This window comes from Tamandua tetradactyla, chromosome 21, assembly GCF_023851605.1.
Source record: "Tamandua tetradactyla isolate mTamTet1 chromosome 21, mTamTet1.pri, whole genome shotgun sequence".
Taxonomy (NCBI): Eukaryota; Metazoa; Chordata; class Mammalia; order Pilosa; family Myrmecophagidae; genus Tamandua; species Tamandua tetradactyla.
Window position 1 is genome coordinate 35,692,179 of NC_135347.1, and position 22,729 is coordinate 35,714,907.

General features: G+C 37.9%; 1 protein-coding gene across 5 annotated transcripts in view; it reads right to left on the bottom strand.

Annotated features, from left to right (window-relative positions):
* Nucleotides 1-9,240: 9,240 nt before the first annotated feature.
* The window catches only part of FAM81B (family with sequence similarity 81 member B), a 55,399-nt gene continuing 41,910 nt past the window's right edge, over nucleotides 9,241-22,729 (bottom strand). For 4 of the 5 annotated variants that reach the window (XM_077139132.1, XM_077139129.1, XM_077139131.1 and 1 more), the window contains 4 exons: nucleotides 21,995-22,101; nucleotides 12,942-13,077; nucleotides 11,209-11,404; nucleotides 9,241-9,549 (listed from right to left, as the gene is read on the bottom strand). In XM_077139132.1, the coding sequence (XP_076995247.1) occupies nucleotides 9,416-9,549; nucleotides 11,209-11,404; nucleotides 12,942-13,077; nucleotides 21,995-22,101 (573 nt within the window). In that variant the 3' untranslated portion in view covers nucleotides 9,241-9,415. The remainder of the gene's footprint in view (nucleotides 9,550-11,208; nucleotides 11,405-12,941; nucleotides 13,078-21,994; nucleotides 22,102-22,729) is intronic. The other variant, XM_077139130.1, reaches the window with a different exon arrangement.

Here is a 22,729-nt window from a genome sequence, read left to right on the forward strand (position 1 = left end):
CGTGGTGAGGGTTTTTGGCGAGATCACCAAAACCATTCACCGGAAGCCGCCGCGCCCCTGCAGCAGGCGCTGGCGGGGCGGAAGGCTGCGTGGGTGAGACAGGGGGCCTCCCCCAATCGATCAGCGGAGGCGCGTCTGCACCCTCGGTGTCATTACTATCTGACTCCGAGTCAGAGTCGTCCGAACTAACGTCTGACTCTGGCGGCTTGCAAGTTGGCGGCTCACTCTTACAGGAGCCGTCTGCAGACGAAGCCGACCGAGTTTCCTGAAGCGCGTACCGTGCCTCTAGCAGGGCAGGGAACGGACTAAGGCCCGTAGCAGTTTCTGCCTCAAGGCAAGCACGGACGGTTTCCCAGATAGGGACCAGGATCGGGTCCATACAAAGGCCCGTCCGGCGCGCCCGTTCTATGTCATTACCAAGTTTTAACCAAGAAGGCAGACTAAGGCTCCCGGAGTGGGCGAACCAAAGGGCAAAGGTAACAACATAGTCAAGGAACCGCAGGAGGGAACTCTTCTTAACTGAGATGCCCCGCTGCTTCAAAAGGGTTTTTAAAGGAGCTAGCAGAGGCGAACTTTCTGACTGCCCCATGATTGCAGTCGGCACTGTCTTTTAATCACTCGGGGAGCTCTCCCGAGTCACCGGGGCTACCTGAAAACCCGCGGCCCTTAACTCTCACGTAATAGGAAGTACTCACCTTCTCGCGGTGATCAGACGCGGGAAGTCCGCTGCGAGCTCAGGATGCGCGTCCTCACCAGCTCGGGGAAAGGCAGCAGAAGGGTTCCCCGTACGGGCCACCACTTGTCCGCGACTTCTCGCTCAGCTTCTGGTCCCCGGCCGGCGGAGGGAACAGGAGGGAGAGAGAGACAGACGCAGACAAATCCGCGCTGGTGAGAAACACAGATCCAAGACACGTAGCAGTTGTAAGCACAGACCTTTACTGGAGTTAAGCTTGCATTCTCTGTTACAGGTTCCGCGCGGGCCTAAGCACCCCGCGGGGAGACAACCTCTGTGCGGCCGTCAGGTACGACTCCCTGTGGGTCGTCTCCACCCACCCTGTCCGGGTAACCTCTTATATACTGTGCCCAAACCCAATAGGTTAGTGCCACGTATACAGAGGTGATTGGAAGATAGGGTTGGTGGGCGTGTGCGTCATTTGCGGAAGCAGGATGTGAGCGCCATCTTGGCTCACTCGATGGGCGGGGGGAACTCTAGAGCAGGCTGCAGCGTGTCCACTAGGCCAAACCCGGAAAGCGGCTCTCTACAACCTACTATGTATCAAACAGTGCACTAGATAGTGTACATGTATTTGGAGAAACAGTATAGTATAATGTTTAAGAGCAAGTTCTCTGGACTGCTAAATTCAAATCCTGGATCTACCTTGTATTAGTAGTGTGACCGTGGATAAGTCACTTAACTTTGCAGTGCCTCTATAGTAGGCTTTTGAGGATTAAATGAGTTAATCCATATAAAGTGCTTAGAGTGGTCTCTAAAACCTGGTTAATAGTTCAACAAATGCTACTTCTAATTCTTCCAGCAGCCTACAAATGAGGTAGTTATTGTTCTTCCCATTTTAAGGTGAGGGAACTGAGCCTCAAAGAAGTTATAGAAAGTATATCCAAAGTCACACAGCTAGTGAAAGGTGGCATTGGATTTAGAGTAGGATCTCTTAAACCTCAAGATCTGTGTTTACTCCACTCTCTCACGTTGCAAGAGTTTAAGAAAATCAGAGGACCTAGTTTAAGAAATACGATTAATGTCAGCACAGAAGTTTAGGTTATTCTTCTGCCTTTTCAATTTGTGTCTTTGGGATTATAAAAGAAGATCTGGTTTATGACAAATTGTTGAAAGACATCAGTCATTTTTGATTTACAGTATTTATCACATGTATAAAGTTCTCCTAAAATAATTAAATAGCAGAACTCTACCAAGGATACCAGTGGTTATGAAATTTAATCCATGGAGTTAGAAAATTGCATGGCTTATTTTAAGGGTAAGATCTGAAGTAACATTTCCTTTCTACAGATTTGTGTGATTCTAATCTCCTGGAGAGGGAAATGCAAGCTGGGTAGAGACCTAAAATAGCCTAATATTTTTCCTGACAATAATCCTGGCTCTCTCTTAGAGGGCTCACTATCCTCTATGTAAGCTCTGAGAAGGCTCAGCATATTTATTTTATGACATGGAAGGGTAAACAAGAAAGTATAGCTGTTCTTTACTAAGCTGTATAATATGCTCAGATTTCGAGTTTACGTTGTAGGACAGGGTTCTCTTATTAGGAGACAGATCTAATGATAGGTCTTAAGGCATTACCTGTAGAACTCTAAGTTGATTATTGATACCACCTTCCAACAGGTCCTCCCAGGGAAAGCTGAAGCCCTTGAATGATGATACTCCTTCCTCTCCGCACTGCTGCTGTCTCAACATACTCACCTAGGGATTCCACATTCTTTTTCTACCTATTCCTTCAGTATTAGTTGTCCTTGGGGTTCTTTCCTGGTTTCTCTTTCTCACTGTAATCTCCATGTATTTCTCCTCACCCATTTCCCCCACTCCTACCCCAACATGAAGCAGTCTCTTTTTGTCCTATGGCTTCAAAACCATGTCTATGCTGGTGATTTCCAAAGCTAACTCCTCAATCCATATCTTTCATGTTCCAGGCCCATATCTCTCATTAACCACTGGACACCTCCACTTGAATGTGCCACAGATACCTCAAAATCATTTAGTTTAAAACTGAGCTAATTATCTTCTCTCATGCTGTACCTCCTCCTTCCCCATTCAAACTCTGTTCCTTAATATTATCTCAAACCTGTTCTCTGTGTTATAGCCAGAGGGATCTTTCTAAAGTGCAAATTTATAACATCACTCTCCTACAAATTTGCATTTTAGAAAGATCTCAAAGATCCCAGGCTACCCTGGGCCTTTAGGATAAAGCCCAGACTTCTCAACATGAGTTATAAGGCCTTCATAATTGACCACCCCACTCCTCCTAAATCCTGTCTCTCACAACTCACTTTCCCCTTGTCCCCCTCCACCCACCACTTTCACTTTAGAATCTGACCATATGAAACTTTTGCTGTTCCTGGTATGTTTCCTATTCTTTTGTCCTCCAGGCCTTTTCTCATACTGTTCCATCTGCCTGAATCTCCACCTCTACCAATCAAGCCTCTTTCCTTTGGCTAATGTCTACTAACACTTTAAAGGTCTCAATTTAGATATCACTTCTGTAACATGCCTCTACCTGAGTCCCCATGTTTATACTAAATCCCTCTCCCAGGTACTACATCACATCCTTTACTTGCCCTTATATTTGCAAGTTTAGTCATTGGTCTTTTCCACTAGATTCTTAAATTCCCTAAAGCCAGGGTCCATGTTTAGCCTATTAAAATAGTCTGTCTCCAGTGCCTAACATAGGAATGAATGGAGACTTCCAAGATATAAAAAGTAATACCTCACAAAAAGTTTGGAGACACCCATTGTGAGGTAACAACACATATATGTATGTGAATATGTATTATAGATCATGTTTTTTCTTTTGGTGTTTTTGGATGATACTTTCGGCTATTGTGGGTAACACCAGTGGGAGTGAGCCAATGTTTGATGAGTTTCTGTGCAAGAGGGGAGGACTGCTGATGCCCAGAGCACTCTGGATGCTGTTTCCCTTGACTGTGGGCCTTGGTGTTGTCCTGGCCATCAGGTGGTGAGCATATCCACCTCATAATCAGTAGTTACCTGTGAAGCGTAAGGTGAGGGATTTGTCCTTTACGTCCAGTGATGGAAGAAAACACTTTGAATATTGTTTAATCCTCAGTGTGAATAATCTGATAAGATTTTTCCCCTAAGGTCAGGTTTTGATAAGATAAAGGAAATAGCAAGAAATTCTGGGAGGCATCAGGGCCCTTTGACTATTCAAGGCATAGGGCATAGACGGTGTTTGGTGCCTCAAATAAGGATTATCTGAGATATTTTAACTTGTCCAAATGCTATAGGGTGGATCTGTATTGCAGATTCTGTTATTCAGACATTTTCATGTATTTGTGGGGAGAGGAGTTTGACATTTCCCAACAGGATTATGTATTGTTGTTTGATATAACATACCATTTATACTGAGTTTCCCTAGGAGGATTGTTCATGCATGTTATCATTTTGGATCCATAGCAAAATACACGCAAATGAAAGAGGCCTGTGTTCCATTGCCCCTTGTTGAGCTTCAGGGCCCCTCACTTGCATAAACCCTAGTATGCTATCTACAAGGTCATTGAAAAGTTTGCATAAGTTAGGTTTTTTAACCACAATTGATTAAGAGCACTGCTTCTTTACTCTTCTAGTTTCTTTCATCTCCATTGGCACTGGAGTGTTTGTACACATCCAGGTAAGGAGAAGTTTAGTTTGGGACATATTTGGGTTAGAGGGTTATATTTATGTGTGTGGTAGATTGAATCATGTCCCCCACAAAGATATGTCCAATTCCTAACCCCTGGTCCTGTTGGTGTGAACTCATTTGTAAATAGCATCTTTGAAGATCTATTAAGATGAGACCAAACTGTATCAGGGTGAGCCTTAATCCAGTATGCCTGGAGTCCTGATAAGCAAAGGAAACTTGCACGTGGAAGTACAAGCCATAAGAGGAGACAGAATGAGATAGACCACTGTGTGACAGAGGCACATACTGATTGCCAAGAAGTTACCACCAGAATGCTACAGATTTCAAAGAAGGCATGGCCTACTGAGATTTTGATTTTGAACTCTGGCCTCCAAACTCAGCCAATGAATAAAGCTAACAAGTTTGTGACATTTTCTTATAGTAGACTTGGTAAACTAAGATAATGTTCTTTATAGTCACTTCTGTAGGCAGTTAGGTTACTGCTAGTTGTCCTGATGTAGCAGTGGCTTCCAGTAATATTCCTACAGACTTTTGTGCCAGTTCATCTGGTATCAGGACAAGACATTGACAATAAATCAAAATTAAATAAGCTTATACAGCCTAAAAAACCTGAATCCATCCTTCCAGTGAGCTTAGTTCTCAGACCATCTACAGTTCAGTGGAAACTTGCAAACATCCCAACTTTGGAGTTCCAAGGAAGACAATGGTGGCAGAGTATCCTTTGATCTTCTGCATGCTGAATTAGGTTCAGTTCTCCTATATGGTACTACCCTGTTCAGCACTAATGAAAGGGACCCATTCTGGGAAAGCTTTTGTCCTAAAACCAACATTATTTATTGAATTATAATCTAGTTGAAAATGCATCAGCATCTTTTTTCTATTTTCCATATATCATTTGTTTTTGTAGCCATCCCGGTAGAGTGAAATATAGATATGAAGGAATGACTTGGCCCTTGGTCTGTGTGAATTCCTAATAACCCTTCCTAAATCATGTATTTGGTTCATTACAAAGAGTTACTCTTTCAGACTTAGTAGTATATTTGTTGTTTTTAAGCATATATTGGGCTTACTCAAAACAAAAATAATATACCATTAAGATTTTAAAGCACTCATAAATGTGTAATATAGATAGCAATAGTTCAAATGCGGCCTCTCATTAAGTCAAGTTACTGCCCTCCCCCATCTCCCCCCACCCCCCGCAACATGAGACATGACTCCCAGGGGTGTAAATCTTCCAGGAAATGTGGAACATGACTCCCCGGGAATGAGCCTGGCCCAGCATTGTGGGATTGAGAAAGATTTCTTGACCAAAAGGGGGAAGAGAAATGAGACAAAGTTTCAGAGATTGAGAGATTTCAGATAGAGTCAAGAGGTCATTCTGGAGATTATTCTTATGCAATGTATAGATACCCCTTTTAAGTTTTTTGTGTAATGGAGTAGCTAGAGGGAAATACCAGAAACTGTTGACCTGTAATCCAATAGCCTTGATTCTTGAAGACAATTGAATAACCATAGAGCTTTTAAGGTGTGACCCTGTGATTGTGCAAATTATCCAGTGTATGGACAGATGAGTAAGAAAAAAAAGACAAAATTAACTAAATAATAGAGGGGAGGGTGGATATGGGATATTTTGGGTGTTTTTTAAAAAACATTTTTACTGCGAAATCTTCGCACACATACAATCCATACATTGTATACAATCAGTGGCTTACAATATCATCACATAGTTGTGTATTCATCACCGTGATCATTTTTAGAACATTTGCATCATGCTAGAAATAGAAATGAAAAGAAACAAGAAAAAATCATACATCCCATGCCCTTTACCACTCCCTCTCAATGACCAGTAGTATTTCAGTCTACCCAATTTTTTACCCTTAATCTCCCCGTTATTTATTTTTTATCCTTTATTTTTTGCTTTGTTTTTTTTCTTTTTTGTGAAAAATAACATATATACCAAAAAAACCAGTAAATTTTGAAGTGCATCACAACAATTAGTTGTAGAACAGATTTCAGAGTTTAGTATGGGTTACAATTCCACAATTTTAGGTTTTTAGTTCTAGCTGCTCTAAGATACTGGAAACTAAAAGAAATTTCAAGATAATGATTCAGCAATCACACTAATTTTTTAAACCCTACCTTCTCTGTATAACTCCACCATCACCTTTGATCTTTCTGCTACTCTTTATGGGTATTTGGGCTATGCTCATTCTAACTTTTTCATGTTGGAAGGAGCTGTTGATAATATGGGATAGGGGGATGGAACTAGATGTTTTGGAGAGGCTGGCCCCTGTGTATTTCAGGACTTATCGGGTCCAGGGCCCATCTGGAGATTGTAGGTACGTTTTAGTTTTATTCTTTTCTTTTTTCCTTTGGAGTAATGAAAATGTTCAAATATCAGTTGGGATGATAAATGCACAGCTATATTATGATACTGTGAACCACTGTTTGTACAATTTGGATAATTATGTGTTATGTGAATATATATCAATAAAATTGCATTAAAAAAATAAAGCAATAGTTTATTCATAATACAGTCACTGTTAAGTTTGTTGTAGATGCTTGCCAAGTTTTTTGTATACTAGATGTGCCAGTTTGAATTTGCGTGGGACCCCAGAAAAGCCATGTCCTTTAATCCTCATTCAGTATTGCTGGATGGGATCATTTTGATTGTTTCCATGGAAATGTGACCCACCCAATTGTGGGTGGTAACTTTTGATTAGATGATTTCCATGGAGGTATGTCTCCACCCACTGAAGGTGGAGCTGCTTAGTGGAATCCTTTAAAAGAGGAAACATTTGGAGAGAGTCCCTGTTAGTAGAGCCACGAGAAAGCCAGCAGATGCCACCATGTTCTCCATGTGCCCTTCCAGCTGAGAGAGATGTTGAATGTCATCAGCCTTCTTGAACCAAGGTATCTTTCTCTGGATGCCTTAAATTGGACGTTTCTATAGACTTGCTTTAATTGGCACATTTTCTGGGCCTTAGAACTGTAAACTAGCAACTTATTATATTCCCCTTTTAAAAAGCCACTCTGTTTCTGGTATATTGCATTCTGGCAGCTAGCAAACTAGACACTAGGAATATAGTTTTTTTAAAACTTTTTTTGTGTGACAAAGTTGGGATCATACCCACATTGCTCTGTAACTTGTTTTTTTTCACTAAAAAGTGTATCTTGGACATCTTTCTGTGTTCTTTTTAAGGGCTGTATAGCATTTTGTTATCTGGGAATGTCATTAATTTATTCAACCAATTCTTTTTTGTTTTGCATGGGCAGGCACTGGGAATCAAACCCGGGTCTCCAGCATTCAACCAACTCTTTATATTTCATTTTTTTACTTACCAAATGATGTTGTAATCAGTATCCTTGTTTGTATATCTTTGTGCACTTGGGGAGTTTCTTTTTCTGTAGTAGTACATTTCTAGGAGTGGAATAGCAGGATCAAATGGTATGCACACTTAAAAGTGCTAATAGATATTTCAATATTTCCCTCTAAACCATTGTACCAATTTATAGACCCACCTAATTGTGTATGAGAGGGTCTATTTCTCTACGTTTTTGTTAACCCAATAGTGTCAATCATTTTAGACTTAGCTAATCTGAAAAATGATAGCTAACAGTTCTTAAATTTTCATTAATAGTGACGTTGAACATCTTTTCATATTTATATTCACTATTGCATCCTTCTGTGAACTTACTCATTCTTAAATACCTAGCCTTTGCCCATTTTTTAAAAAAGCATTGGATTAGTTATTTTTTTATTGACTTGTAAGTATTGTTTTTTTGTTTGGTATATTAGCTATTTGTCCTAGTATGAGACTTGATTTCAAATGACACTGTTATATTTTAAGCTCTTAAATTAAATCCTGCTATGAAAATCCCTAAGTTTGTAGTCAATGATGCTGCATATAGATTACCTATAACAATAAATGGAGATGTTTCATACACTTAAAAAATTTAGAAGGTGGCCATTGGTCAAAAATGTATTTGGAAAGTAAATTTGTTCTTTATTAGGGGAGAAGCTATCACTCTTGTTCCCCAAGCCAAGGAAGGAGTCTAAGTCTGAAGGAAGCATCTTCTTGTCAGGCTTACAAGAAGCTCTGTGATTACAAATTAGTCCTTGTTCTAGCATCGAAACCATATCATAAATAGGTTTTTTTCTTTCATAATTTTACAGCCCAATATCATGCTCTACATTTAATTATCTTTCATTTATATCTAGGAAAGTTAGACATTTTAATTTTACAGGTAAATAGTGTTTCTGAGGTATTTCTGAACTTAGCATCTATCTTATGTTGCATGTTTCTCAAGAAAGCTGTTGTGCTCTCTTATTCTGCCTGGGTTAGCTCTTACCTGCCCATACATTCTGATACATATTAAGTACAATGAATCTATATTTTAAATATGCATAAATTAAACACTGGCATTGTTAGAAAACCTTTGGATCAGAGATTGCAAATTGGCAATCCAAATTTATCTGTTCCAAAGGCAATTCTCTTATAATTTTAAAAATACTTCTAACTCAGTTCCTAATGCTTCAAACATGAAGAAATTCCATATGAAATCCAGATTTCTGGTTTCTTTTGAGAAGTTGACATTTCTAGCATAATTGGACTATACACATGTTATATTGGACTATACACATGTTAATAATGAACTAGTAGTGAGTAATGGCTGTTCTTTTTAGTAAGGTCTCCAATTTGCCACAGTTACCCCTATTCTTTAGTGTCTTATATCTGACCTACTTCAGTTATTTACATAATGTGAATTGCTCTGATCTAGAAGACTAAAAATATGAAATGGCACATATGTGAAGAAATTTCTTAATTTTTCCATTAGTAAATTAATGAAAACATCGTAACCCTTCTTACTTTATTTGGTTTTCTGGTACATAGCTCTCCTTGAAAGATGATAAGAAATACATACACATTAAAAGCAGTAAATATCCTAGTGGTATTAACTTTCTTCTTCCCCAACATATCACACAATCCACTCCATTGGCTGGTGATAGAGCAGATGACTGGAAAGTTTTATACTTCCTGGAGTTCCACTATCTTGCGTTGTAACTTTTTTAGGTCTTTCTGGACTTTATATTTCTCTAATTGCATCTTTGTTTTCTGTATTTCTTGGAGGGAGCTGAGAGAGTCATGAATCGATTGAAATCCTGGTATGAGAATAGGTATAGTTCAATTAAATCAGACATTGGAACATTTGGTTTTTTTTTTTTTTTACAAGAGTTGCTAATCAGCAGTCCTGCTGTAATCGATTGTTTAATCTGAAGCACATTAAATTCCATTAAGACCAGTCTAAAAATGTACAATAATCCAGTTTCTTGTGTGTGGTGAAGATGCATTAGCAATAGTGTTTCAACTTGTAGCAGGCTTCATTGTGATTTAATTGCTCTCCCTCTACCCTGCCCCCAAATTTATTGCAAAGTGAAATAATTCTGTATTTCAAGGGATAAATTTAAAACATTTTCTTCTGAATTTTTTTATTGACAACAATTTTTTTTATTGACAAATGATTGATTTTTTGCTTATTACCAAATTGAAGATACACACACAGCACAGAAGAGATTTTAAATTGCTCTGAAAGTAACCTGTTTTAGGGACCTGAAGTGCACCACCTGCTGACTGCTTCCATTAGTACGATGGATCTGCCGGACCTCAAGCTTCTGAGAATACAGCCCATTTCTAGTCACCAAGACCTTCCACACAGATGTTTCTTAGTATTTTTATTAAAGGCATAAAGGAGCAAAGCATTAATCTGGAGTTGCCCTTTGCTAGAACTTCCACTTAGTAAAATGCAGAAACATGTAGGTTGAAAATTGCTCTTGAACTCATCCTGGGGTTGTACTAATGGAATGAATAAAATTAAACCTCTGATGGTTATACAGAAAGCAGGGCTATAAAAGAGGGGCCAGATAAGTTTGGGACATGATTCTTGACCACGTAAGTCATTATTCTGATTTGACAGTGAGGGAAATGGGTGGGTCAGATTTCCAGGCAATGAATTCTACTTACACCCCAGGAACATTAGGCAGAAGGAGAGTACATCTTCCCAAGGCACCTTCAAGGCATCTCTATTTGGGGTCAAAACTTGATAGAACTTACACATTAATTTTTCTGAGCTCTAGAGGACAGAAAATGAGTTGGGACTTTCTCTCATATAGGAGTCCTTTGTATTTTAGTAATTCCCTTAGAGTTGTGACTTAAGGCAGATGGCTGCTCCCCAGCACCTATCCTATGTCCTTCTAGTTTACAAATTAGATGAGCATCTCAAATTAATTCTCTTTGATGTTAGCTCAGCTTGACAGCTGATGGCAGCTAATGGCAGCATTATCATCTACTGAAGAAAAGCAGTCATTATACTGGGCTTTGCTAATTCATCTCTAATTCTCACTTTTAAAGGTCAGGTCTCCCATTCGACATCTGTCCAGGTTCATTACCTGCAGTTCAATGAGAGGGTCATTTGATTTAAGTTCCTATTTATATGATAGACCCATAAATCAGGTGTTGGAGATATTCAAGGACCTTTCCATGTCTAAAAATTCTATAATTTTATGGTTGATCTTAGACAGTAAAAAACTCAAAGCAATGGCAGTCTTGTGAGACTGCTTAGTGCGAATGAAGAAAGTGGATTTATTTACCTACCTTCTGATGGTATGCTGACATTCTATAGGATGTTTAGGAAAGTCTGATCAAATACAAAAGATTGTCACTAGTGACATGATTGATCACTGGCTATTAGTGGAAAGTACAAAACTGAGGGATTGGACAGGAAAGGACTGCTGTTCTTTCCTTAATGAAAAGTATCTGCTCACCTGATTGATATTCATTCTGCATTTTCTCTAACTCACTCCACATCTGCTTTTCCAGTTGGTTCATCTTTTTGGACAGTTTATTTTCTACATTTTTTACTTTGTTCAGTTCTGCTTCCTGTTTCTGCAAGTTAATGAAATTCTCTAATTTGCTGGAAAGCTGGAACAATTTTTCTTCCATTTTAATTTCAGACTTTTCCTATAAGAGATATATGATAAAACTGCAGAAAAGAAAAACTATATGGATTTGTATATCCAGCTTTCGTGTTTAACATGAAAAAATCGTTTTTCCAGGTTAAACATGAAAATTCAAACCAAGTTCCATTTCACCTAAAACCATGTTCACAAGTGTAGGAGTTAATCCCTTTGACCTTGTTCATTTGTAGTTCTGGAAATCTACATGTTATGGGAGAGGCTAAAGGAAAGGGCTGTGGTCTTCCTGAAGTGCCCTGAGGATTTGGAATTTTGGTGACGTGTTAAAGAAGTGTAGCAAAGGAAGAGGTTTTAGATAGCAGCCTTAACTGAGCTCCCTGGGCATGCTTTTGAGTGTTAGAACTTCTTATTCCCTGAGGCTACATATCTCAATAGTCAAACCTCCACTACCATGGTGATTTCTCCACCCGAACTATTTATTAGAATCACCTGGGTCATACCCCGCTTCCAGAAATTCTGATTTAATTGGCCCACAGTGGAGCTCAGGAATTGGTATATTTTAAAATTTCTCTGGGTGATTCTAAATAGCAGCTGAAATGGGTGCAGCAGGATCAGCTTAATGCTAATTAGCTTCTCTTCTCCCTCTCCACCCTCTAGGAATTTGAGAAGAGGAATTGGGCCCCCTACAGGCTTGTCCCTTTTGTTCCCCTCTTTCTGTCTCTGCCGGCCTGGGGTGTGATAGATTCTGGTCTCTGCCTTCAGAGTGACCCCGTAGTCACCCAGTGCTGTCTAACTGGTGGGCAAGCCTGCCTAACCCAGGGGTGAAGAACTAGCAGGCCCACTTGGCACCTACTTCAATAGCCTTATCAGTGATGATGCTGATATGTTTATCTCCATCTCTCTGACTTCTGTTTCTGTCAGTTGCTTACAAACTCAGGTAGAGGTTTGGGGTATTATTTTCCTGGGCCTCCTACAGCACCTTTACTGATGTTGCAGAAACATCTTATTTGAATTACCAGCAGGGCTGGCATCCACTGATCACAGGGATGGCCTGCCCTGTCCTCCCCGTCTGAACTCATCGGCCTGGCTGGCTGAGCTGGCTGAAGTGGGAGAAGGGAGCCCTGAAGCAGCAGTCTTTCTCATATACCCTGGTGGCTTTGCCCCAAAGCACAAGATTCTCCACATGATCTGATCTGGAAAAGGAGTTTTGAGAAGTTTTAATCTACTAACAGATTTCCATAGAGGTTAAATGACAAGCAGAGACTTTCAGGCTTTATTGTGCCTAAGCATATTGCCCAAAAAACTTGTCTAAAAACACAGATTCCCAGGGGAGACCCTCAGAGAGTCTGATTCCCTAGATTTGGGGTGGCACCAGGAATCCGTACCTCTTCGGGTAATTCTATTACAGACTGAGCACAGGAAGTAGCAACAGGACTAGAAGCCAGGCCTCTGTTCTTTTAGGTGCTCTTTGCATTATGTGTTACTACTAAAAAAAATACTGACAAACCAGCAGAGATCACCCTTGAGTCCTTTACTCCTTGCTAACATCCAGACAACGACCATGAAACAACATAGTTCCTTACCAGTTTCTCCTGTAGGCCCTTCAGACGTTGATTTACAAGGCTGAGGTGGTCTTTTTCATATTTGATGAACTGGTTTCCTGTCCATTTTTGGTTGTTCTCAACTTCTTCGTAGATATTGTTTGAAAGTGAATTAAATCTAAGGAAAAAGTGTTTTGTTCTGGTTTAATAAGTGAAGTTAAACATAAAAACCAACATTTAATGTGTTGAAAAACTCTGCTGTTTTTCAGATGATGAGGCTCAATGTACCTCACTGAGTCCTTAGGGGGTGCCATGAGAGATGGGGAAGGAGGCAAGGGAAGTACAGCCTGGGTCCCTGTCCTGAGCATGTTTTCAATCCAATAACTGACAACACCCCTCTGCCTACCCTACATATATACACTCACACAGTGACAGGAGCACAGCCAGCTAGTCACACACAAATGCCTGTGGTAGGCCAGGCAAAATTCTCAGGGCCCAGGGCCATCGTTCATGCATACAAGAAATACTTTAATAAGTCACTTGGGGTGGGGATTGTTAGTCCATGGCAGGGGTTGGCAAATTTTATCTGTAAAGGGGCAGATAGTAAATATTTTAGATTTTGCAGGCTGTACAGTCTCTGTTGCTACCACTCAACTCTATACCATTCAACTCTGCCACTGCAGCGGGAACATAGCCCTGGACATGTAAACCAATGAGCTTGGCCGTGTTCTAATCAAACTAACTTATGGACACTCATATTTAAATTTCGTATAATTTTTTTTATTAATTAAAAAAAAATTAACTAACACATTTAGAAATCATTCCATTCTACATATGCAATCAGTATATGTATATGCAATTTCGTATAATTTTCACATCAGAAATACTCTTCTTTCATTTTTCTTTTTTAATAATTAAAAAATGCAAAAATATTCTTAGCTGTATGTTATACAAAAACAAGCTCAGGCAGATTTGGCCCAAGGGTGATAGTTTGCAGACCTCTGCTCTCAAAGTAGCCTGACAGCTACTGAGGCCCGGTCAGGAGCTGGGACAGAGGGGATTTTGCATTATCTGATAGAGGAGAAGAAAGTCAAAGAATTTCTATGTATGACTTATTCATGGTAAAATATCCAATTCCCTTTTAGAATTGGGTAAAGCTATTAGGAGCAGTGCTTTTTTTTTTTTTTTTTAACAAAAATATCCAGAGAAATTGAAAATATCCAGTGAATTTTACACTGTATAGCTGGCTTGAAGTGATAAAATGGTTGATCTAGTATTTTAGGTAAAAATCATATGCAAATAATTTAATTTGTAATATTTATCATTGTAAATTATTTAAAACATGCTGAACATATATTACATGTGCATGCCTCTTATTCTCCTGAAAAGATGTTTGAATTAAAAATTTAAAAAGACAAGTTCTGTGAGGTCAACTCCAGTTTTATGTAGACCAGTGGTTCTCAATCAGGGACAATTTTGCCTCCCAGCAGACATTTGGGAATGTCTGAAGACACTTTTGATTGTCATAACTGAAAAGTGCTCCTGGCATCTAGAGGGTAGAGAAAAGGATCCTGGTAAATATCATACAATGCAAAGGACAGCCCCAAAACAAAGGATTATCTAGTCAAAAATGCCAATAGCGTATAGGTTGAGGAACCCTATTTAGATGATGAAACCGAAGAATGGGAAAGGTAAGATGCAATTTTAATAGTTCTATTAGTTATAATATAATAACTAAATTCTGATCTTCATCCTCACTGAATTTTCTTTTTCTTTTTGATTCACGAAGGAAATTTTTCACATAGAAGATTGGATATCTTTGATTCAAAGGAGTACCTCAACATTAAATGAGATAAAATTGGCTAGTCTTCCTGTTCTTAGTTTTATTTTGATTCTCAATGACCTGTTTTACTGGTTAACTGCTGTTAGAACTCAGACAAATAAGCCCACCAACGAATACTCAGATGACCTTATTTTAACCAACTCTTTCCTCTGTCCAGAAAAATCTTCCCTAGAATATCCAATGGTTCTTGCTCTAATTTCATTTCAGATTCATGTTGAAGTGTACCTTATCAATGAATCTTTTTTTTTGGCCATCCTAAAAAAAAAGAAAAGAAAAGAAAAGTAGGGCCCCTTCTTCCTACCTAGTCCCTAGTCCCTTACACTATTTTTCTACAAAACAATCATCACGATCTGATACATTATATACTAATTTGTGTGGTATCTCCTGCGCTAGAACCTAAGCTCCAAGAAAGTATGGCTCTTACTTTGTTCATTGCTGTGAATAATGCGTGGAATATACTAGGTGCTCAATAAGTAGTTGTTGACTGAATGAATGAGTCATTTCTTATAAAACGCCTTGTATTAGAACTGCTGACAATTAGTAAATCATGGACTTGTCAATCTATTTAGAGACTTTCTAATCTATTTTAATTTTCATCTTCTCTTTGCAGTCTCAAGTGGAAATATTAATTAATAGTGATGGCTCAGAGGGGCAATAAATTCCCAGGTAATCAACTGGTAGCTTTACAATTGATTAAGAATCCAGCCTTCAGTGCTCATTTTTACCATGCGAACATTTACTCTCCTATCACTGATATAATATTAATATCCCTCTAAAACCCAAGGAACCATTAAATGTGCCCAAGTTATATCTCTGGAAGGACATATCAGTAATTGAAATTCTGAAATTAAAATAAAGTCATAAAGAATGATTTACTGTCTATTATTATAAGGTTTGCCCACAATTGCAGGTTCACTTTCCTGATAACCATCAGAAGGCAGACTCTGTTGGTTTATTAAAGTAAGAAACATTTTTTTTTTTTTTTACAAAAGCATCCTCCTTGAATGAAAAAGAGGAGAAGGAAAAATAAAAACTTATGTAAATCTTTTCTTTAGACTTTTTCTAGCTTAAATGGACATGATTTGCTATGTAAGAATAATTATTTTTCTGTTAGTTATAGAACTTATTAAAATTTTGACAAGATGAATGTATCATAGATGACATTCACATTTTTTTTGTATGTTGTATGGTGGGGTCACATTTCATTCTTTTTCCATGTGAGCATCCTGTTATTGCAGCACCATTTGTTGAATTTTGTTTGTTTGTTTGCTTGCTTGTTTTGTTTTTTGAGGGGAAGTGCATAGGCTGGGAATCAAACCTGGTTTCCCACATGGCAGGTGAGAATTCTACCACTGAACTACCCTTGCACCCATTTTAGTTCCCAAATCTTCTATTCCAATGACTGTGGGAGTGTTTCAGATGTAAATGTAGTTGTAGATTAGATTAGATTAGATAGATTTTCTTTCCTTTTTCTCAAAGGACAAAGTCAAACTTTAAAATTTTGACTGGAGCCCTAAATAGGACTATTATTTTTCTTTGTATCTGTATGCTGGTGAAATCGAGATAAAAGAGTTAAGGAAAATGTAAGAGGGATCTATAGACACAGCAGAGCCCAAGGGAGAGAACAAAAGGTGAGGACAGAGTGTTGGCTTGGAATAGATATTCTAGTGACCCATCAGGGTTATGGCTGACATACATATGTGAGGAAGCACATAGTTCCATCATGGGCCAGATTCACCAGTTCACTTATGTCCCAAACTTAGTGTTTTTAGGGGCAATCTGCTGAATGAGCTTAGAAGACATGAACATTCTGAATTCCTGGAAACCATTATCATTAACAGGCTCTCATGAATTTAGATTGTGGTTTTGGCAAAACGTGAATTAAAAAGAATTAGTGGTTTTTGGTGGACTGGTGGACACAAAAGATAATTTTTTTGTAATGCTATATGAAAAAGTCCTTACAAAAGACCTTGAGCTATTTATTTCTTTGGAGATTGAGTCTCAGATTTTAAGTTTCATGCCAGAATCAAGACATTAATTCCAAGAAATTTTTTTCTACTAAATTTGTACCTATAGGTATAACTGTCTTGAACTAATTTCTGCTTAACATTTTGTGGTTTCTAATTAGTATCACAGCTTAATTAAACACCATAGTACATGGAACCTTGAGTAGGGCATGAGATTTTGTAGGTTTGCCCAGAGTGATGCCCAATAAATTCCAGAGTGATTTGAAAGTGAATAAAAAAGTATCTGCAAAGTCCCCTTGGGAGAATGGTGAGAAAGGAGGAAAATTCAACTTCTCCAAGTGGAGAATTCTTGATATTCTCACAAGCAGTGGGGACAACCAAAGCAATAGGCTGAGCCCCCAATCTTGAGGTTTGTACATATGAAACTTAACCCCACAAAGAATAGCCTTAAGGCCTATATCAAAAAAGAAGAAAGGGCAAAAATCAAGGAATTAATTGTCCACTTGGAAGAACTAGAGAAAGAACAGCAAACTAACCCCAAAGCAAACAAAAGGAAAGAAATAATGAAGATTAGAAGAGAAATACATGAAACTGAGAACATGAAAACAATCAAGCAAATCAAAAAAATCAGAAGTTGGTTCTATGAGAAAATCAATAAGATTGATGTACCTTTAGCAAGGTTGACAAAAAGAAGAGAGAAGATGCAAATAAATCAGAAATGGAAGAGGAGACATACCACTGATCCCACAGAAATAAAGGAAGTAATGAGAGGATACTATGAACAATTTTATGCTAATAAATTCGACAATGTAGATGAAATGGACAAATTTCTAGAAAGGCATGAACAACCAACATTGACTCAAGAAGAAATAGACGACCTCAACAAACCAATCACAAGTAAAGAAATTGAATCAGTCATTAAGAAGCTCCCCAAAAAGAAAAGTCCAGGACCAGGTGGCTTTACACGTGAATTCTACCAAACATTCCAGAAAGAATTAGTACCAATCCTGCTCAAACTCTTCAAAAAAATTGAAGAGGAGGGAAAGCTATGTAACTCATTCTATGAAGCCAACATCACCCTCATACCAAAACCAGGCAAAGATAATACAAAAAAAGAAAACTACAGACCAATCTCTCTAATGAATATACATATAAAAATCCTCAACAAAATTCTAGCAAATCAAATCTAGCAGCACATTAAAAGAATTATACATCATGACCAAGTAGAATTCATCCCAGGTATGCAAGGATGGTTCAACATAAGAAAATCAATTAATGTAATATACCATATCAACAAATCAAAGCAGAAAAACCACATGATCATCTCGATTGATGCAGAAAAGGCATTTGACAAAATTCAACATCCTTTCCTGTTGAAAACACTTCAAAGGATAGGAATAGAAGGGAACTTCCTCAAAATGATAAAGGGAATATATGAAAAACCCACAGCTAACATCATCTTCAATGGGGAAAAACTGAAAACTTTCCCCCTAAGATCAGGAACAAGACAAAGATGTCCACTGTCACCACTGTTATTCAACATTGTGTTGGAAGTTCTAGCCAGAGCAGTTAGACAGGAAAAAGAAGTACAAACATCAAATTTGGAAAGGAAGAAGTAAAACTCTCACTGTTTGCAGATGATATGATACTATATGTCAAAAACCCAAAAAATCCACAGCAAAACTACTAGAGCTAATAAAATGAGTACAGTAAAGTGGCAGGTTACAAGATCAACACTCAAAAATCTGTAGTGTTTCTATACACTAGTAATGAACATTCTGAGGGGAAAATCAAGAAAATTCCATTTACAATAGCAACCAAAAGAATAAAATATTTAGGAATAAATTTAACTAAAGAGACGAAAGACCTATACAAAGAAAACTATAAGAAATCGTTAAAAGAAATCACAGAAGATGTAAATAAATGGAAGGGCATACCGTGTTCATGGATTGGAAGACTAAATATAGTTAAGATGTCAGTTCTACCTAAATTGATATACAGAGTCAATGCAATACCAATTAAAATCCCAAAAACTTACTTTTCAAAAATAGAAAAACCAATTACCAAATTTATCTGGAAGGGCAGGGTGCCCCAAATAGCTAAACATATCCTGAGAAAGAAAAATGAAGTCGGAGGTCTCATGCTACCTGACTTTAAGGTGTATTATGAAGCTACAGTGATCAAAACAGCATGGTACTGGCATAAAGATAGATATGCTGACCAATGGAATAGAATATAGTGCTCAGATATACTCTCTCATCTATGCACAATTGATCTTTGATAAGGCAGTCAAGCCAACTCACCTGGGACAGAACAGTCTGTTCAATAAATGGTGCCTAGAGAAGTGGATATTCATATGCAAAAGAATGAAAGAGGATCCATATATCACACCCTATATGAAAATTGACTCAAAATGGATCAAAGACCTAAACATTAGATCTAAGACCATAAAACTGTTAGAAGAAAATGTAGGGAAATATCTTATAAATCTTATAATAGGAGGCAGTTTCCTAGACCTTACACCCAAAGAACGAGCATTGAAGAAAGAACGAAATAAATGGGAGCTCCTCAAAATTGAACACTTTTATGCATCAAAGAACTTTGTCAAGAAAGTAAAAAGACAGCCTATACAATGGGAGACAATATTTGGAAATGATACATCAGGTAGAGGTCTAGCATCCAGAATGTATACAGAGATTGTTCAACTCAACAACAAAAAGACAGACAACCCAATTACAAAATGGGCAAAAGACTTGAACAGACACTTCTCAGAAGATGAAATACAAATGGCCAAAAGGCACATGAAAAGATGCTCAACTTTCCTGGCTATTAGGGAAATGCAAATCAAAACCACAATGAGATATCATCTCACACCCACCAGAATGGCCATTATCAATAAAATAGAAAACAGCAAGTGCTGGAGAGGATGTGGAGAAAGAGCCACACACTTATCCACTGTTGGTGGGAATGTCAAATGGTACAACCACTGTGGAAGGCAGTTTGGCAGTTCCTCAGGAAGCTAAGTATAGAACTGCCATATGACCCGGCAATACCATTGCTCGGTATCTATTCAGAGGACCTGACGGCAAGACACAAACAGACATTTGCACACCAATGTTTATAGCAGCAGTTTTTACAATGGCCAAGAGATCGAAATAGCCAAAATGTCCATCAACAGATGAATGGCTAAACAAACTGAAGTATATACATACGATGGAATATTATGCAGCTGCAAGACAGAATAAAGTTATGAAGTATATAACAATGTGGATGGACCTTAAGGACATTATGCTGAGTGAGATTAGCCAGAAACAAAAGGACAAATACTGCATGGTCTCACTGATATGAACTTACATTAGTGAATAGTAAGAGAATTTCATTGGTGACAGTGACCATCAGGAGATAGAAATAGGGTAAGGTATTGGGTAATTGGAGCTGAAGGGATACAGATTGTGCAACAGGACTGATTGTAAAAACTCAGAAATGGATAGCACAATACTACCTAACTGTAATACAATTATGTTAGAACACTGACTGAAGCTGAATGTGAGAATGATAGAGGGAGGAGGGCTGGGGGCACAAATGAAATCAGAAAGAAAGATGATAAAGACTGAGATGGTATAATCTAGGGATGCTTAGAGTGTATAATGATAGTGACTAAATGTACAAATTTTAAAATGTTTTTGCATGAGGAAGAACAAAGGAATGTCATTACTGTAGGGTGTTGAAAATAGATGGTAATTAATATTTTAAAATTTTAACTTATGTGTGAGACTAAAGTAAAAAATATTTATTTGGTACCAAATTTATATTTTGTCTAGTGCAGTTCCTAATATAACTTAGGTGGACAGCTTAATTGAACACATAAGTACATGGAACCTTGAGTAGGACATAAGATTTTGTATGTCCAGAGTGATGCCCCAATATATCCCTGACTGATTTGAACAATGAATAAAAAACTATTTGCAAAGTTCCCTTGGGGAAATGGTGAGAAAGGGGGAGAATTCAATGTCCCCAAGTGAAGAATTCTTGATATTCTCACAAGCAATGGGGACAACCAAGGCAATAGGCTGAGCCCCCAATCTTGGGGTTTGTTCATATGAAACTTAACCCCACAAAGGATAGGTCAAGCCTTCTTAAAATTAGGCCCACGAGTCACCCCCAAGAGAACCTCTTTTGTTGCTCAGTTGTGGCTTCTCTCTCTAGCCAACACAACAAGCAAAATCACAGCCCTCCCCCTGTCTATCTGGGACATGACTCCCAGGGGTGTGGACCTTCCTGGCAATGTAGGACAGAAATCCTAGAATGAGCTGAGACTCAGCATCAACGAATTGAGAAAACCTTCTGGACAAAAAGGGGGAAGAGTGAAATGAGACAAAGTGTCAATGGCTGAGAGATTCCAAACAGAGCGGAGAGGTTATCCTGCAGGTCATTTTTACGCATTAAGTACATATCACCTTGTTGTTCAAGATGTAGTGGAGAGGCTGGAGGGAACTGCCTGAAAATGTAGAGCTGTGTTCCAGTAGCCATGTTTCTTGAAGATGATTGTATAATGATATAGCTTTCACAATGTGACTGTGTGATTGTGAAAACCTTGTGTCTGATGCTCCTTTTATCTACCTTATCAACAGACGAGTAAAACATACAGGATAAAAATAAATAATAGGGGGAACAAATGTTAAAATAAATTTAGTAGATTGAAATGTTAGTGATCAATGAAAGGGCGGGGTCAGGGTTATGGTATGTATGAATTTTTTTCTGTTCTCTTTTTATTTCTTTTTCTGAATTGATGCAAATGTTCTAAGAAATGATCATAATGATGAATATGGAACTATGTGATGATATTGTGAATTACTGATTATATACGTAGAATGGAATGATCATATGTTAAGAATGTTTGCATTTGTTATATTTTTAAAAAATTAATTAAAGTGCAAAAAAATGTTGGATAAAATTGGAGAATAAATTTGTATTCAATAGTGCTTGACTTTGAGGCATTTTAATATACAATTGCTTATAAGTTAAAATTACTCTATAGGAAGGTTCGGAATGAATATGTTGATTCAGTTGAGATATGTAAACAAGAAGAATGTTAATGTTCATCTTTCTTCTTTTATTATGAGAATTATATAAGTTACTTTAGTGTATTCTCTGTGTTAGTTTGAAGCTTATTTCTTGGTCAGGTTCAAATTCCTGGGATGAGTTTTTATGTAATGCCAGTGCTTTCAATAGGCAAAACCCTTTGGAATTCATTCAACAGAATTAAAAATCTTCCATTCACTTACTTGAACTCCAAAAGGTTCATTTCGTGACGATAATCCCCCTGGACAATCTTTAAATTTGAGGTTTGCTCGGAACTGGAAGCCTCTATCTTTCCTAAGAGCTGCATTACCTAATGAAAGTATAAGAGGGAGTTTTTTTGGCACATGAACAAAACCACCAGCACTTACATTAATTATACTTTATTCCTAAAGTAAACAGGAAACAGACTTCAACTTAAAGCAAGTTTGCCTATGAAAATGATTTTTTTCAAATGAATATGATTCAATAGTTAACCCTTAGAAAAAGAATAACAGGGGGTGTTCCATTTTGCTTTCCATAACATTCTTTTTGATAATAGGCAACCTAGTGGTATCAGAAATATATACTATTGATATTAGTTTATTAATTTTGATTATTTCTTTATTTCTGTCTCCCCAGGTCTAATATAAACTCTTCCTGTTCACCTGTATATCCTCAGTGCACATTATATACCCATGGTAAATGTTCATCAAATACTTCATATATGTTTAAATGCACACTTAAGCTCTGAGGGAAACACATATGACTGGTCTAAAATCTTAATTACTGTACACTTAAATGAATTAGAAATATTAATAATAATAGTTATTAATTCAGGTAGGATTCTGACATAGAACAAGTGAATCAAAAGTAAAGTGACTTAGGGCATAGGAAGATAGGAAAAACAAATGTCCAATTCTGGAAGCTAGGATAAAAGTACTTTCCACATTGCCAGAAAT